This window comes from Cuculus canorus, chromosome 8, assembly GCF_017976375.1.
Source record: "Cuculus canorus isolate bCucCan1 chromosome 8, bCucCan1.pri, whole genome shotgun sequence".
Lineage (NCBI taxonomy): Eukaryota > Metazoa > Chordata > Aves > Cuculiformes > Cuculidae > Cuculus > Cuculus canorus.
In genome coordinates this window covers 7,791,097-7,809,784 of record NC_071408.1, presented here as the reverse complement: position 1 = coordinate 7,809,784, position 18,688 = coordinate 7,791,097, and the positions used below count along the sequence as shown (strand labels likewise).

The following is an 18,688-nucleotide window of genomic DNA, read 5'->3' as shown; positions in this document are numbered from 1 at the left end:
ACAGTTCATCTCTTTAATTGGAATTGCATGATGATCTGGTAGTGTAATATAATCACTCTGTTCAAGAAAGTATGAGGTCATAGTGGAAAGATTTTGTCCCATCAAGAGACAGCAGGTTTTATTCTTCCTTTTATTTGCATGAAAACAGTCATATGCAATATTCATTACAAGAATGGCTGTTCTGTAACTATTGGTGGTCTTACAAGAGCAGAAAAAAACCAAACCAACAGAAAATTGCATCACATTTGAAGTGTGTTACCTGATGTCTCTTAGCTGAAATCCTTCATCAAGTTCCAGCTATTGTCGAAGTTAAAGATATAATTTTGAGTCAATCTTTTTTTATATTCATGTGAAATTACTTGGAAATGTAATTCAGTTGTATATTTTGCTATTACTGTGAGGACTTGAGGGATCTCATGTCTGTTATCTCAGATCTCTAGTCATCCTATTATCTAGCAGTATTAGGGTTTAGGTAAACTTTCATAGATGGATCTCTTGAGCAGGACTGAAGTAATGCTCTGCAGATATGGTAGGTATATTTTGTACTTGTCTGTGTCTGTACCCACAGAAGGATCAGAATGATCCACATGCTGAGTGTCCATTTAAATCCCGTTCCATCTCCTTGATCCTCTGGCTGCATTCTTGGCCAGTAATATCTTCCTTTGGTATATAGCTAACAAAACAAATGCTGCTGTCTCCAAATACACTCTTCATCTCTGTTGTGATTGCTTTCATTCCCTGCTTTGAATTTTGCTTGTGTTAGTAGTCTTGAATAAATTTGAAAGTGGCAGAAGATACTTTTCCATTTGCATTAATTTTGAAATTCTAGATGCTTTCTCCTATGTTTTCAAGAGTTCCCTTATTCACTTTCCTTTGATTAGCAGTTGCAACCATGACAGATTTCTGTGAATTCCCCAGCTTCTGTGAACTAATGGCAAGGCCTGAAGTAGCATGGGTTTTGCACTCAGAAATGTTAGCAGCCAAGATGTCAAGGCACTTCTTTCAAGGTTTGTTGAGTCCTCTAACTGAGTGGGTCGTACCTTGTAGTTGTGTAGCTCCAGGAAAAAAAATAGGGATATGTGCCACACATCCAATTTTGACTGTTACTGGCAGTGTGAGTTGCCAGCTTCACAGCATGGGACTAAAGCCCCCTTATTCGCTCTGCTAACTGACATTAACAATAACACTCCATTAATGGTAACATTAATTCTTAGTGTTTGTAAATTTACTCCTCACATGACAGTCTTTCATCAATCCTGAGGTCTCATCTTAAAAATGAGGATAGCCTTTATCATCTTGAGTTGATACTAAACGATATTTCTGAAGTACACCTTTACACCAGTTAGGGGTGTTGGGAAGTATTCCTCCAGCTGGACAGATTGTGCCTGAGGAAGGTGCACCTGAAAGGTTTTGCATCTATATTTTATTAGCTGCAACCGAACATGTGCAGTGCAGTACAAAGCATATTCTTTCTGTTTATTGACGAGTGTGAAAGACTTGGGTTGCTGATCTTTCAGAAAGAAACGTCAGGAAAGGAAGGATTGCTAAGAACAGGGTCTTTCTATGTAGGAACTTTAGGGCTACTGCATGTTCCCATTTGTATCTCTTGCACCTGGGGTCTACAAAGCACTGCCAATCAGAAACTGCTTGAATACAGTTTCAGCGTGGTGGCCACGTCTCCTAGCTTGTAGATTCAAGAATTTCCGTAATACCCCTCTGATACTGTGCTCTTAAAAAGGAAGAAAAAAAGTCCGTGGAGAAGATCTTCGATTGCTTAACAGTAATCTGATTCCAGCACGGAAACTGGCATTCCCCATTTCTCATCCATTCCTGTTCTTTCCTTCTGTGTCCCAGCATATCATTGCAACCCAAATGCCCAAATGTAATGTATTTTCTGTGTGATTATACATGATGCAATAGATCTCTCCACATACTCATGTTTTTTTTTTTTGTATGAGTGTTTTCCAGTTCTCATTCATAAATGTCTGGCTTTCCAAACTGTGCCTCTGGCAGATCTTAGCATAAATATCAATCTATTCACCACTTTCTTTTTTAATTCTAACATACTTGGCATAGTTTTTTTTTTTCCTTTTTTTTTTTTCCCCAGCCCACATTTGTCTAGTTTATGGCCTCTAAAGAACTTTTTGTAACCCACTGCTGTAGTTTTATAAGTCACATAGTTGGCACAATTCAGCACAGTCATTCAGCTTACCTTGAGGGAAGCCTTACTACTGAGATTTGGAAAACAGTTATAGTCCTGAACAACACTGAGTTATATTTTATATAAATAAATTATATTTTAATTTTTAATTGGTCAAGAGGAATGATGGAATGAGTCCTTCCAGTTTCAGAATAGGTTTACAATGCTTACTAAGAAGGAATCTGTGCATGTGGAAGTTATTGAAAAAATACCTAACAACATATTTAAATTTAAATCCAGGTAATGAAACAGCAATTCATTCTAAAATGTTCCTCCTTTTATCTGTTAGGATATTGGATAATATTTAACATGAGTAATGTCTATTGGTTTGGTACCAATAAAAATTACATAGCAGAGTGTTTGATTCTTGTTTTTTTGGCAGAGGAAACATTTAGAAGTGTGTAATGGGTTGTCGCTGATGGGGCAGAAAGACTTCTTTTCATATCTATTCATTCATTTGAAGAGATGTGTTCCACAGAAGACTTTTTTATTGTAGATCAATCTAGTTTGCATAGACTTCTTGACAGAAGAAAAGCAAATCTAATTTATGCATTTGCGCACATTTTTATAATTTCCAATGAAATGCAGCAATTTAAATGCTATTCTGTAACTATTTCAGAAAGGCTGGTTTTATCCATGTGGTTATTCTCTTTTTTTTTAACTTCCTTTAAGTGAACTGCTTATGGTCTCCTACAGACTTGTCCCTGTGTTTTCTTTTTGGCATGTTAGTGGCTTACTTCATTAGAAACAAGTTGTATTGAGTTGCATTTCCAGAATTGCATGAAACAGAAAACATTTTTATATACTTACACATGTGTATATACCCATGAGACCCTTGAATGGCATCGTTTACAGGTCAATGATGTTTAATTGACTTCACTGGGATTAGGACTAAATCTTAATCTGTTGAACATATGAATCTATGTATCACATATTACTTACCAGATTTAAGTCCAAATGCTGCTGGTTTTGAAAACTATCAACTTAATTCTGTGATGCCATTGACCCTACTGATGAAATCATAAGCATTGCTTACATTATATAACAGGCAGGTAAAAAGCACCAAAATATTTCACAGAGAGTATATTTTCCGCCTAAAATGATAAATATTTTATTATTTAAGTGCAATTTGAAGTTCTCTTATTAGCATGCAGTATAGTTTTGGACAATTACCAAAAGTATGTTGAATTCTTTCCATATGTTTACCAAATCTCATTGCTAACCAAGTTATATATGCATGGGCGTAGGCGTAATCAGAAGGGCAATCAAAGAAAATGCATCTGGCTTCTTAAAAAAACCAGTATCTTCTTTTTAAGAAAAGCTGTTGGTCATAGTAGGACTCAGAGAAGTCACAGAAGTGAAGTAACAGAAACCCACGTAAAGGGATTTTTAAGCGATTAAGGTCTTTTAGTCTCATGCTTCCTGCAGAAATCAACTTCTTCGTATTTTCTGTGCACTAAGATTTAAAGTACAAGAATTGTATCAAAAAGCTTTTCCAGGGAAATCAGTTAAACAGGTAATTCGGGCACATGGTACAGTTTATTTTGGAATCCGGAGATCTATTTTAATCTCATTCATAACTTCTTATAAAATGTCAATGTCTTTCTGATGCTGATGCTATTTATGGCTTCTATGAGTCCTGAAAGTAATTTGGAAGTGTAATGTACTTACCCTCTTTGCCATCTAATGGAACAAACATATTGTGTTCATCTTACAGACAATGATGGTGACTTGTAGCAGCAGAGGAGATTTCAGAAATGGCTAATTCACATGAGGCACATTAGAATATTCCTTCCTAAACAAGGGAAAGCAGACACTTTGCCAGATTCTGGCCACAATTCCACATTCCTTTGGCTTCCTGGGGACATAAAGAGAATTGGTGGCAGCCATGAGACTGCTTTAATTTACAGAACCAAATAGTTCCTGTAACTTTAAGCATGATAGGAGTGGCAAGATAGTTAACGCTGCCCTTTCTTTTCAGGCACGATGAGTGCTCCTGGTATCTAGACCAGTATCTTCATGGCACAGCCAAGATTACAGCTCAGGAGTTCCTGGCTCCCTAGATTGTGCTCACTTTACACAAGCCAATTCTAAACCCATTGTCTCTTGTAAAAGTTTTGTGGGCCAAATCTTCATTTGATACTAGTTATTATAGATAAAAGAGCTATGGAGCAATTTACAGCAGCTGAGGATCTGACCTTTAAGTGAAGTTATACAAGTGAAGCATTGCTCAGGCAATGTGTACCATGGTGCTGCCCTGTTTTTGAGAACTCTTCAGAAAACAAGAGGAGTGTAACAAAGGTTATTTGTGAGTTGCGGCCTCTTTCCTCTATCTGAAATTATTTACCCTATTCATGTCAGATATTGGCATCTCTCTGTTCTTCTCGTCATTTGAAAAAAACACAGGTGAAAAGGTATAGGTAAAAAGAAGCATTATTTGCCATTTAACGATTAAATGAATGTATGATTTCACAGAGGTCAGTTGGTGCTCATAGTGATTCAAATTATAGTCGATCTTCTGTGCAAGCCAATAAAAGAGAGTTTTTTCCTGGCATTACTACTTGCTTTTTTATTACTTTTGTATCGTGCTTTGAAAGAAATTGTATTTTCTCCCCAAATGAATAACTGTATTGAATTGTTCATACTACCTTAATTTTCTTAAGCTTTACTTCTAAGTAAAGGTTAAGATGCTTTCTGGTATAGCTAATCTAGTTTGCTACCACTAACATGGGAATGCCTGATATTTTTCCATTTGCAATGTAGTACACACCAGAAGATTTTATCGAATATGACTATGAGTATGGGGATGCAGATTATAAAGAAACTGAGTCTGTAACAGAGGGACCCTCACTATTCGAAGAGACAGTAGCACAAACAGAGGTAACAGAATCTGATCTGTTTGTTGTGTGGTGTCCAGCTGTCCTCTACAACATGGTTTGTCAGTTTGTGCCTTCTGTATAAAAGCTTAATGTTTTCCTTTCACTCATTTCTTTACTCTGTAACTGCAACACTTGCTTTCAGTTAGAGATGGAAGGTCTCACGGCTGACAGCATTCGTCTCACGTTTGGTTACCCTTCTTTCATTCATGCTTTCTCAATTTTCTTTTCATATTATTTATGTTTTCCCATTCCATCTTTCATAACGTTTGCAGAAAAAGAAAGCCATGGTCAAAAAGAAGAAGAGGACAGTGGCCACTAGCTCAAAGGACAAAACCCCAAAGGCCACAACAAAAAAATCTGAAAAATATGCATCCAAGAAGAAGAAAAGTTATCAAGAAGCAACAAAAGGCAAACTAGGGGTAAAGGCAGCCAAGAAATAATCAAGATCTTTCCCAGGCCAAGACTGGAAGATCTCTGATAATAAGAAAAAATATACCTAACCCCACTAGATGAATACGTCTGGCTAATACCATAACCCAAATAAAAGTGATAAGTCTTGCATTTTTCCTACAGGATTTTTTTAATAATGTATTTTTTCTTTAATACTAGGCAAACATTATTGATGGATTTCAAGAGTATAGCATAGCTGAAAATGACTATGGGCCCCAGACAGAAGCTCCCGCCAGAACTACTGAAGCAAATGAGGTAATAAAGACTCTTGAAAAAATGATAGGCAAAAATAATTGCCCACCAGGTTTCAGTGATTAATAAAGCCCAAAACCATTTTAAAAGCATGAGCATCTGTCTGTGTAAATATACATAGCTATAACAGCAATTAATGTGATTTTATGCTTTCTTAGCCAGTATTTGAACCGACTATTTTCTTAGGCAGAACTCTTAATTCTGTAGAGATCTGCTGTATCCTTAAACTGCAGAGTTCATGATTCTGAAAATGATTCAGTGATTTATGCTGTGGGAATGCAGGGCTGTTGCATTCTATGTGAATGTGAATGGAGCTATGTCTAGTATAAATGAGCTTAAATACTAAACATAGTCCTCCTGTTCTTAGAGGAAGCAAAGTCTCTAATTTTTCTTGTAACTCTTAAGATGCAGGATAAAAAAAGCCTAACACAAGACAAAGGATGGCTGCAACCGTAGCAGCATACTGAAGTTGAATCAGAAGCCATCATTTCCTTTTAATAGTTCTTCAGCTAACAAACCCAAATTATTTGCTTTCCCCTGAGCTTCTATTCAAATGAATCATTATATTTTAAACTACAAAAAAATAAAATTAGTATTTTGACTTATGTTAGAAACCACGTTTTTAGAAAGCCACAACAAGAAGACTGGACGTTATATTAAGATTACTACACCTAAAGCCAGTGTTGATTAATATGTCTGCGTATTAATTAATGCTAGTTTTAGAAAAATGATGGCTGATTATAAGGAATATTGTTTTCATTTTTCTTCTACATTTTCCTCTCAAAATGAAGATATGTTGCTTGAAAGATGTACAAAACAGCCCCCTCCTCCTGCCCCCCCCAACATTTGAAAAGAGAAAAAGGGTCCCTATTTGTTTTTTGGTTTTCCTCCTATGTGCCTTGGAATGTGAAGGTGAATTAAAATATATTTTAGTCATTCTACTGTAAATTGTTCTTCTGTTGAACGTCATGTTTACATCTCACACTCTCAGAAGCATATTTAAATAATTGTGTTTCTGGGGTAATTATAGTCCAATTGTACTATAGTACAGTTGTAATGAGCTAGATAGAAGGTGCTAAATGCTCTTCTTAATGAGAGCAGTTCTGCATAAAGGCAAAATTTGGCTTAGAATTGGTTCAGATGTGCATTTACTCTAGCTGTACTCTAACTGTCTTAGTCCTGTAGCTAATGGAATAAGGCAATTAGTTAAATCAGAATCTGGCCTTCTATTTTGATTGTATTTCAACATGATTAGATCAAGATATTTTAATTACTCTATATGTTGATTGGCTTTTTAATATACTTCTAAGTTTATACTTGTTCAGCTTGTCTGACCGTCTAGAATATCCATCTCATATTGGAGATATCTGAACTTCAATTTCTTTCTAAATTGTCCTTTCAAAAGACCTCTGTAACAGAATAAAGCAGTCCTCTTTTTTTCACACATGGTTTTGTACATCTCAAATATAGCATTCTCCTAAACTGCTTTGGTGCTTGTAAGTTGGTTTGACAGTTTACAAGCTTGAAGATGAAAGCTTAGATTTCAGAAATGTTAAAATTAATCTGAATTTTTCAAGTGGAATTTGACTCAGCCAAAAAATATATTAACTGCCATACAGACATGAACCATGACTTTTTGAATGATAAAGAAATTGTAAAAGCATTACCAGGGAAAAGAATTTGTAATGTTTACCTCAGCAGTGGTATTTATAGGTACAAAATAATGAAGAAGGCTGGGCTTAACTAAACGGGTGCTTGCACTTCCTGTACATTGTTATTGTAAAAAGGTCTTCGGAATGTATTCACTGCTCATTGTGATGCATATGTTCATTCATGAGTGCTTCTAAGTGTGAAACCAAGCAGAGAATTTAGCTATATTTGGCACTAAAGTAACATTAAGCAAGCAGTACTCCTAAGGTACTGGATAGATTGAATTCAATGTTTTTGGAAATAAAAAGAAAAGCTTATGAAAGCATTACTTCTTTGTGCTACTTATACAAAGATCTTTTAATTACTCTGAAAGGCTGGACTTCCATTCCTTCAGACTCTAATTAAAAGACAACATGCTGCAGTTCTACTGTTCTTTCTCCTTTTGACAAGTCATCATGGTGGATCAGCGTATGCTTACATTGCTTTACTAACAATAACCCACATATTCCTCCTGTTCCCGAATCTTTGCTACTGATACGAATAGCAAAATCCTGTTGAAGAAGTATTTGCTGAAGAATACATAACTGGAGAGGATTATGATAAAAAAACTGAGGAAACTGAATATGGAAGCAGAGGAGTAGACCTCAGTGAATCTGATCTGCTGGTAGATGGAGATTTAGGCGAATATGATTTTTATGAATATAAAGAATATGAAGAGAAACCAACTGATTCCACTAATGAGGACTTTGGTCCAGGTGTTCCTGCAGAGACCGATATCACAGAAACGAGCGTAAGTTGATTGAAGGAATAATGCAGATTTATTTAATTTAGTAATTCTTTTATTGTTATACAGACTCAGGACTGTACAGCGCCTGATCAAGATATCCTTGTACATAGTAGATATAGTCTCACTTTTGATAGGCTTTGGATCAAGCCCATCTTCTAAGTACTCTTGAACTTTTTATGTTTACTAAATGCAGGGGGTTTGTCTCTTTTTGCTGAAGGGAGTAAGGGAGGGTTGAAGATGGGAGGGAAAGGAAAGAAGAGGTGGAATTCCCAAGATAAATGACAACATTTGCAGTGTTAAAAGTATTTCTAAACTACAGCTAAAGCTGGAAACAAATGTGAATTCTAGTGCAGGTACAAGTACTGTAATTAATATTTTTACGTGAATATTGTAAGAAATGTCTAGAATCCGATGGCTTTTGATACTTCCCAAGGAGAAAATTCGTGAGTGGGAAGGTGAAAGTCTGAATCCTTCCATGAAAATAAGCTTTGTCAATGGTGACAGGTTTATGACTTTGCAGGAGTGATTTAACAGCTCAGTATATATAAAGGAAGATAGGATGACATGGTGGATCCTGTGAATCATGCTCTTTTTTGCGTGTTTTACAGCTCTTTCTTTTTCTCTGACTTAATCACAGGCTGAACAGCAAGGCTTTAATTTTCCTTTAGTTGTGCCAAGATCCTCATTTACAAATTTACACAGTTGTGGAAGCTACAAAAAGACTCTAATATGACTTAAGACAGGAAGCAAAATTAATTCCCACTTGAATTTTTAATTGAGAAGGCCCTGTATATACATATATATGAGGGAATGCGAATTTTGATTGCAGTTTGCTTGGCCTTACCTTTTTTTTCTCCTCACAAACTCAAAACTCCAGTTTACAAAGGATCCAAGAAATAGCAGCAAATGGTGTGAGGCTGCTTTTCTCTGCCAACCCTGAAACCCATACTTCTGTTTCATTTATCACTCCTTTTTAAACCCCGTTGGGGTCATTGTATTTTTTAATGATCCTTATCTGTGCAATGTGATACAAGCTTACTTTTTCACTTCTAGCACAGATGGGGACACTGTGGCAGAATGACACAGAAAAGGTCAGATTATCTACAAAACAAAGCACCCATAAGGCACCGTTTCTGCCTGCATTAAGCAAATGACTGTGTAGGCTCTGTCCACTGGTGTAAATTTCAACTTAAAATGTCTTGCTACAAAACTGAAGGAAGGAGTCAGGAAGCTTGAATCAGAACCCAGGCTCTGACCTGTGTTAGCTTTATTGCAACTCTTATCTGCTAAACCAGACATATCATACCATTTTCCTTTGACATATGGATATATTTAGAAGAAATAGATTTCTACTTTTGATTAAAAAGGGAAGATGAAAAGTACTTAGTACCTGGAAACTCAAAAAAATGGAGACCCGATGTAATTTTTTACAACCAATTTTCATTTACATAATAAACCATAATCGTCTCTACCCCTTCTTAGTTGATTTTTATAAACTATTATATTGTTACCTGTAAGATCTGTGCATTTATAAATCAGTACTAAATGCATAAACAGTGAATCTATATCTGTTTTCGCTTTCTGAAATATTTCATATTGAAATTCTGTAACATTTTCCTTAATGTTTTCAAATCCCCATCAGTTTTAGAGTAAATGTGGAATCACTCTAATGAAATAAAAAAAAATGAAAAAAAATGAAAAAAACATTTTAAATTTTTGTCTGATCAGTGCTGATTTTAATTTCTAGTTTGCAGTTGATATGTTAGCAATCAAGAGAGGTACTTCTAAAGAAAAGTATGTATATATGTCTTTGTTGGAAACTTTAATCTATCTGTTTTTCAACATTAGCAGTGTTATTACCCTATTTTTTTAGGTTCTTCTGTTACCTTAATCCTGAACTCAAAACTTCCCATAGATATCACCCTAAAAGAATTTTGAAGTTGATGCTAATTCATATAGTTAGGAGGCATAACTGGCTATCCATGATAGAAAATTTAATAGTTACAATGCCACATAACTCCTTTCCCATTCATGCTATGAAGTCTCAGACTCTTCTCAAACTAATTTTCATGTTGTGGCTGCCTAATGAATGAAATTAGGAACTTGAAGGTTACTGTCCATTTGGGACCTAGTTGCCAAGAATATGTATATTCAAAGAAGAAAAGAAAGAACTTTGTGCCTTGCACACAGATTTTTGATTTTAAGTCCTACGTCCTAATGCAAACCATGAGATATAAACTGTTGCATCTGATTGGAAAACTACAAATCAATATGATAGCCAATAATTTGAAAAGTATGCATGTAGTTTTTGCATTTCCATTTCTCATGTATTAAATATTTTCTGATTGATGTAGTTTGGGCTACTGATGTATTTTTCATAGCACAGATCAATTCCAGCTTTAGCTTTCAGTTACAGGTTGCTGCAGTTCTTATTGTACCAGGTTCTTAGACCTTCTGCTTACTTTCATTTTGTGGGCTGTTTTTACTGGCCAGGTGACTGGACATGGGGCTTATGGAGAAAAAGGCCAAAAGGGAGAACCAGCTGTGATTGAACCTGTAAGTACAGATGTGGATGAGTTTTTCTTTAGCTCTACATAACATATATGCAGTGTTGATACAACAGTATCAAAGCATGCTCACGGCAGTATGAGTTTAACTTTATCTCTGATCTTGGAAACAATTGCCTGCAGCATGGACAGTGTAAAAGTGATAACAGACAGTAGCCTGCTCAGCTTTCTTTTTCGGTTATACAAGGGACTAACCACATGTTCTTTAAAACAAGGAGAATCTTCTTGTGCAGAGAAAAAGAGCACTTGAGGCCATCTAGTAACCATGGCTTGCACAGACCTACAGAGATAGCTTCCAGCTTAGGCACAGGTGACGCTGCAACTACAGGTTTCAGCAGGGGCGAGGAAGTCCCTTTGAGAGCTTAAATAAATGCTTATATGTTTAACCTGTGCTGATGTCATCAAATTGCTAAAAGTTTAATTAAATAATTTCTTTGGAGATTGCAGTTTGGTCATAAGCACAGTAATGGATCAGTAGCTTACATCTTTAAATAGTAGTAACTGTGGTAACTAATTGGTTTTTACAGTATGACAAAATTATACTGTAGCATAATGTTTGACAAAAACTAAAATGTCATTAAATTTTAAGAAATATGTAGGTTATGCAAAAATAAAAAATTTATAGTATCTCACAGAAGTTGAGTGACAGTGTGGTTTACTCTTCTAGATTTTTCAGGGTCTGCTTTCAAATATATATTTGGCACAAAGAGAATTTAAAGTTTAATCTGATTATAATTTCATAGGAAATTAAAATTAGGCACAGAAATATCAAGGGACAAAATTAGCATAAGCTGAAGCCTGGTAAAATACCGTGATGTGTCATTGTTACCTAAATATCAAAGGTCTGGATTCTGTGATCCAGAAGCTCCTTTTTAATTCTGTATTCCTATCCCAGGATTAGCATTTGGTTAAGCTACTGATCACCAAAATTAAAGGACTACAATAATAAACAAGTTACTAGTCAAGATTTTGACACCTCCATCCTGATCTGTGAAGAAGCTCAGAGTGTATTAACACATAAAATGCATGGCTTTTTTAAACCATTGCAAGATTTTACATCCATAACACTGAAGAGGTATCCACTGCCAATCTCCAACTTTGTTGGAGTTCGCTATAGTCCAGTCCTCCTTCCTGTGGAAAGCCAGGTACAAGTGGGGATCATATATTCATAGCTCTTGCCTTGACCTGGAATTCGGACTAGCATCTGCACTCAGAGAAAAGGAACTAGGAAGTGCTATAAGACCTACAACACAGAAATAGCCAGAGTTATTTACATCAAAATTTTTAACATCGTTTAAGAAAAAGAGTTATTTTGAATCAAGTGCTATGAGATCCCTCCAGCCTAGAAGTCTCTCTCAGTTTGAAAGCCACACAACTCAGATTCCATTTCTAGTAACTTTGGAGACATCCCCAGAAAATTTAATCAAAACACTAAGAAATGCTAACTTTAGTAGTTCAGCTAAAAAGGTGGTTATATTTTTCTCCAATACATAACCAATGTAATATCTTTTTTTTACCCCCCTAGGGTATGCTCATTGAAGGACCACCAGGACCAAGAGGACCTGCTGTAAGTAGATTAATCACTATTTTCTTTTATTGTGTTTGATTTATTGCCTGTTCTCTGGCATTCATAAATTAACTTAATTAATAATGGTCTTATCATAGTTTCCTAGTTGTATATTTGACTTGGCATTTTTAGAAGGAAGTAAAAAAGGGTCATCTCCAGTGTTTTCAGTGACAGCATGCTACAATCTTAGTGCATGTGAAAATCAAACCTTTGAAAGTTGACTATAAATCTTTGTAAGAAGTAAGAATATGCTACTTCATGAATTATTTTATCCAAATCTGTGTTCAACATAACTTTCAAGAGAAGAAAATAGTTCACAAATGCTGCAAGTTGTCATTCAACATAATAATGTCATTCATCTTCCATAGGGTCTTACAGGTCCCCCAGGTCTACAAGGTCCGGTTGGTCCTCCAGGTGACCCTGGTGAAAGGGTAAGTGAACATACAGATTATCCTGGGTATTCGTGGTATGTCTTGCACTATTTGCTGCAGGAGTAAGTCGGTTAGATCCTGGTATAAAATAAATACACGTAGGTTAAAAAACTTCAGTGGAACTGAGGCTGATTTACTCAGCTGAGCAAGTCAACTGGGAGTCTGAACAAATATTTGCTTAGTGGTAGGAATATGTACTCTAAATACGGGAAAAAAAGTTCGTATTTGTCTATACTTCTCGGTTTTGATGGGAATTATTTTAAAATATAATAAAGCAATAGGTATAAACTTCTCATGTGTGTTTGAATGAGTTTTAAAAAAAATTAGTATGACCTCAACTGTAACATGTAGAGGTACAGAGAAGAACAAGCTCTGCAGAATCAAAATACACATGCAAATACTAAAAGTGATGGATAATATTTAAATATTTAGGCAGAATTTATTTGCTGTATTGAATAACATGCTTTATAAGAACCCTATAATTGAAATTTAAACTGTTATTTTAGTCCTACATGTTCTCACAAGTCTTTTCTTACTGCCACAACTAACACATTTTTCAAAAAAACTTAATATATTTATTTGAGAAAATATACTACAAAAAAATCTGTCCTAAATTTTATGTGACAGTTTACTGATGGGTGTCACATTTTCATGCTGTATGTGTGTATGCAAGATGCTGAGATGATACTGTTACTTCACTGAATAACGAGATAATATTAAAATTCTAACAATGCTTCACCTTGATAGTAACTCAGCATCCACACTTTCTCATTACTGCTTTCCTGTAGATTAACTAAACAGCATATTTTGGAAATTAAACTTATAGAATGGGAGTTTTAACACATTGTAGTGGAATAACTACTGATAATACCTGCTTTTTAACTAACTTCTTACTGAGTTCATTGTAAGGAAATCCTTGACTGAGCTCTTCATATGCCTATCATAGATCAGACTTCATGTCTTGTATGAAAAAGGACACATTACACACATAAATAATTGTAGAAATGAGCTACCAAACTCATGAGAACAATACAGATCTCTGCAACCAGATTCTGCTGTCAGATTCCATTCCAATGAAATAACATGTCTGACTTTAAATTTTAAACATATGTGGACAGGTATGGTTTTTTACTTAAACAACAATCAGTGTATACAAATAAGGGCTCTAGCTCTTGCTGTAACTATTCTGACTACTTTTCATCTTAGGTAAAAAATTTAGAAAAGTATCATTCTGAGAAAATTACCACTCAAGAAAAGCTCATTGCTTAATTTTAAAAATCTCACACTAATACCTAGAATATTGAGAATGTTGTTTTTACACAAAATACAGAACAATTAGTTGAGAAATCCACCACTTTTTGTAGTTGCCTGCGATGCTACAGCTTTTGTACTGAATTATTGTATCATTCTAATCCTAATAATGGATATAAGACAACTGAGAAATGAATGAGCATACCTTTCTGAGAGGACCATAAGTGATCCCACTTTTACTTACTGTAGAGATGAGTTTCACTCATCATGAGTTGCACTCATAAAATGGTGCAATGGAAGAATAAAGAGAAAAACTAACCTAATCTTCTGTTGCATTTTCAGTAATCTAAACTTCATATTCTCATCTAATCTTTCAGTTCTAATCTTCACAAAGACTCATAATCATATGGCATAAAGTCATTGCAGGTCACAGTGAAGGTTCTCAGAGTGTCATGCAAGTGCATTTAATTATTTTTCTGTATTTTAATCTTAACTCAAAATTGCCTGGATATATAATGGTTCTTTTTAACAATGACAACATTTTATTCAGTATATTAGGTCTGAATTAGTAATAATTCTCAATTTAAGATTTATCTGGTGTTATTAGTAGGGATTTTTTTTTTTTTAGATGCTTCAGACTTTTTGGAAAATAGAGCTCAGACAGACTGTTACCGACTACCAGTCTTAGTTCTTGAAGAGTTCTTGAAGAGGGGAAAAAACACCAGATTTTTTTTGATCAGCTTTTCCATTGTTTTGTTCAACGCCCGAGCATCAGAAGGAACCAGTTAAGACAGTTTGATGTTTGTTGGTCTGTTGTTGCAACCCTGCAGAGAGTTGCTCTGATGAATGAGTACTTTGGCAGTCATGCAGCAAGTAAATGAGCACTCCTGATGCAGGTCCTTCCTGCCCTTGACAGCTTTAGCTAGTAAAAATGCAGCATCGAAATTGCTGGAAAGAAAAGTGCAACTATAAATCTAACCACTGCCAAACCAGCAATATTTACCTATGCAGCATGTTGGATCAATAATCACGAGTATCATGTGCACATATGGGCACATTTCTTCAACTCCAGCGTACAGAAAAAGTTTAGCTCTATTTTAGACTGTCAGAGAGAAATAGATTTTAGAAAAAAATAGATTTCAAGTCAAAGCTGCAGTCTTTGAAACTTAAGCCTACTGAAAGTCTTTAAAGTGAATCAGCAGTATTCTCTGTGAAGTAAAGCAAACACTGGAACACCATGCAATTCTCAGCTGAGCCCAACCTATGAAATCAAGAGCATAGCATCTGTAATTAGGCACTTTGTACTCCATTTTTTAATGGAGTACAAGTGTGGAGTACAAGTAATGGAGTATTTGCAAGTAAAATACTTAAAGAGAATGGCTTTCTTCACTATTGCTGAATGTCTTTCCAAACTCAGTTCTTTAATTACCTCACCAATAATGAATAACATTACCAAATCATTTGCAAAGGGAGTATTAAAACTCCAAATATGTCATTGTGAATACAAGTGCAAGTGTGTGTGAGTGACTCAAAAGGTTGGCCTTACATAACTATCTTTTTGTGGTCATTCCTTTTTCTCATCCTTCGTTCTCTTAGGGTCCGCCTGGTCGCCCCGGTCTCCCTGGAGCTGATGGTTTGGCAGGTCCTCCAGGTACCATGTTAATGTTGCCGGTAAGTTGCATTACAGGGTAGCCAGCCTCCAAAAACAGGAACTGTGTTTCAAAAAATTTATAGGTGTTTTCTTTTTTCATCTGATTTTGTCTTTGGAATGAGAGATAATACAGAGTTTCTTGTACAGCTTAAAAGTTTCAGAATCTTATGGTACCTTTTTCCCTCAAACAAAACATGCTTTAGCTCCTGTATGGCTGCCAGATTGGAACCAGTTTTACACTCATTGAAATCCTCCTTTTTCAACAGTATTATTTTCAACAGTAACTGTTATTTGCTACTATGTGTTCTAAACAAGGAGTTTGCTTTTGCACAAAGGGAGCATGCTCCCAGCAGGCGTGTATGCTTTCAAGTCTCCTTGACATGGAGAATTTAAGCATTCCATGCTTAAAATTGGACTTCAGTGTCCTCTTTGAAGAGTCAGTGTATCCTTTGAGTAGAAATATATGCACGTAGCCAGCTCTGCTCCCACTGGAGTCAAAGCAAAACACCATCTGTTTTAGCAGGTGGAAGAACAAGCGCAAAGCTGTTGTAGTATCTTGCAGCTTTGTGCTATGAAAAGTACTATGTGCACGGAATTCATTATTCCTGAGTGTATGAGTGTATGTGAAAGATCTGATGAGTACTACCATCCCAGAGAACTGACAAATCACCTGTAAATGAAGGGGCTGAAGGGGCGTTATCTTTGGTGAGTAAAGCAGAGTAAGTAAAAAGTCTCAGAGCTGTAGTTGGTGTAGTTCTGATACATGAGGCAGGACCCAAATCAGTATCAATGAGGAAATTATGATTTTGTAAAGCTTTTTGTGTATTTATGAAACTCAGTGGAAGATTATTAAAATAAGCTAATGTTTTTGACCTAGTGCTTGCACCAAGTTCTGTTATCACAGCTGACTGTGTAACAGAAATATTTGTTTAGCAATAATTAGTTGATGTAAAAATGCACTGCTCCTCAGGGGGATTATTCCCAAATCATTCTTCATGTGTAATTGCTGTGCTAGCAGAGGAAAATTTCTCTTTTATGCGTTTGCTCCTTTAAAGGTAATAAATGTAGACTAATATTTAACCAGCCTGACAATTTAATCAGCATCTAGACTTCTTTTCCACATTTATAAACCCCATTGAGAAGCCACAATCCTTTTGTAACAGATGACCTGCTTATTAGCTTGACAGTCATCTTGGTATAAAGGAGTAAACAGGTGGAATTGAATCTAGCAGTGGCAGATTGTCTTGGCATCCAAGAGATACAACCAAGATACCAAGTAACAAAAGGTATGGGAGACACCTTTTGTGCGATGTTTGGCTCTTCATAGTTATATGTGGGACTTGAATTCATCGAAATGTGTTCACCTTTTCAATGAGTGCAAGGCAACATATTTGGGCATTTTTGCTTGAAAAAAATACTTTGAAAATGTTGTCAGTTGAACATTATGTGGATCCCTACAAACCACTGGCCTCTTTTCAAAAGATAGAAAGCTTGGTAGTTTTCATTTTGGAAAAAATCAGGTGCTCATTTGTGGAACTTTAAAGCAGTATGTTTTTCATCACTTTCCAAAAAAAAAAAAATCAATTCGTTGTGATAATAATATGAGTGCAGGAGCAGGAGAAAAACCTCAGTTACTGTGCCAACTCTCAGCATAGGCAAACTAGAAAAACTGTTGTGGACAGTGAAAGATTCATGTCCCCAGTCTCCAGTGTGCCTATGCCATACCCTTGGAAAGCCATGCTTCTTGTAGCAGTTTAGTGTCTCGGCAACATTGCGAAGCTTCTGCTAGCAATTTCATGAGCGGTAACAGTCCAGAAGAACAGGAATGAGTACTTAAATTTTAATCTGTAATTTATTTTTAAATTATCAGAAATGACACAAAAGTGTTTCACTTTAGATACCAAATTTTTTTCAAATTGAAGTCTGCCTTAAATCAGATTGCATTTTTCTGTGGGTAGATACCAATGTACGTGTTTAATGAGGTTTTGCAGAAAACTAGAGTCTATTTTTGCGTCTTTTAGAAAAAGAGACAAGCAAACAAAATGAAAACCAAAATCCTATAAAATCAAGAAAGTGTTTACTCGTGAAGGATTAGATTTTACTCAGTTCTAAACTCGTGTCAATGACTTAATATTCATGCTAGATCCAGTGCAGCAGTCTTCAGAAAGTAGCGGAATGAAGTAAAGACCAAGACTTGTGTCTTTGAAGTGGATTACGCAGTTGCAGAAAATAACAAGTATGGTTTAAATTTGATAAATTCTGAATATTTTTCTTGTTTTGATACTTGCAGTTCCGCTTTGGTGGAGATGGTGAGAAGGGCCCAACAATCTCAGCCCAGGAAGCTCAAGCACAAGCTATTCTTCAACAAGCTAGGGTGAGCACAAGGAGCCTGCAAAAAAAACTGCCACAAGGATATAGCTCAAAATTTTTTTTCCATTTTATATCATGCAGGATGTGAATTAAAGAACTCTGAGCATCATCTCATCACAGTAGTTATCCTTATTGACAACTGAGTCAATGATAGGGGTGTTCTTTGTTAATGCGTTATGAGATTGAATTTTTATATAGAAATATAAAAAATATAGAATTTTTATGCTGGCTGGCAGCTTTTTCTTGATACCTGTCGTTTTATTCTGTTTGTTTTCTCAGATTGCTATGAGAGGTCCACCTGGTCCTATGGGACTCACTGGAAGACCAGGTCCTGTGGTATGTAAACAAAACAGTGGCACAGGTTTAAGAAGACAGTAACAGAAGTTACTCCTACACCTCTGGTTTTGTGCTTATTTTATTTGAAAAGGAATTGATAAAATTAAAGCCATAGTTAGTATTCTTATTCTAGGTCTGCAATGCAACCTGAATAGTAAAGTAGTTTTTAATATGGATTTGGGGGTGTTTGCTTAGAGCAAACTGGTAGGCTTACAAAACTAGTGAATAGCTTTACATAAGTAATTACATATGCATCTACAGTTAGTCATACCTGTAATAATATTTACAAAATTGGTT

At 35.7% G+C, this 18,688-nt stretch overlaps 1 protein-coding gene across 5 annotated transcripts in view; it reads left to right on the top strand.

Annotated features, from left to right (window-relative positions):
* The window catches only part of COL11A1 (collagen type XI alpha 1 chain), a 151,534-nt gene that overhangs the window by 41,955 nt on the left and 90,891 nt on the right, over nt 1-18,688 (top strand). The window contains exons 6-15 of one of the 5 annotated variants that reach the window (XM_054073368.1): nt 4,964-5,080; nt 5,352-5,498; nt 5,689-5,784; nt 7,976-8,221; nt 10,712-10,774; nt 12,311-12,352; nt 12,721-12,783; nt 15,631-15,705; nt 17,976-18,059; nt 18,335-18,391. In XM_054073368.1, coding sequence (XP_053929343.1) covers nt 4,964-5,080; nt 5,352-5,498; nt 5,689-5,784; nt 7,976-8,221; nt 10,712-10,774; nt 12,311-12,352; nt 12,721-12,783; nt 15,631-15,705; nt 17,976-18,059; nt 18,335-18,391 — 990 coding nt within the window. The remainder of the gene's footprint in view (nt 1-4,963; nt 5,081-5,351; nt 5,499-5,688; nt 5,785-7,975; nt 8,222-10,711; nt 10,775-12,310; nt 12,353-12,720; nt 12,784-15,630; nt 15,706-17,975; nt 18,060-18,334; nt 18,392-18,688) is intronic. The other 4 variants (XM_054073369.1, XM_054073370.1, XM_054073371.1 and 1 more) reach the window with 4 other exon arrangements.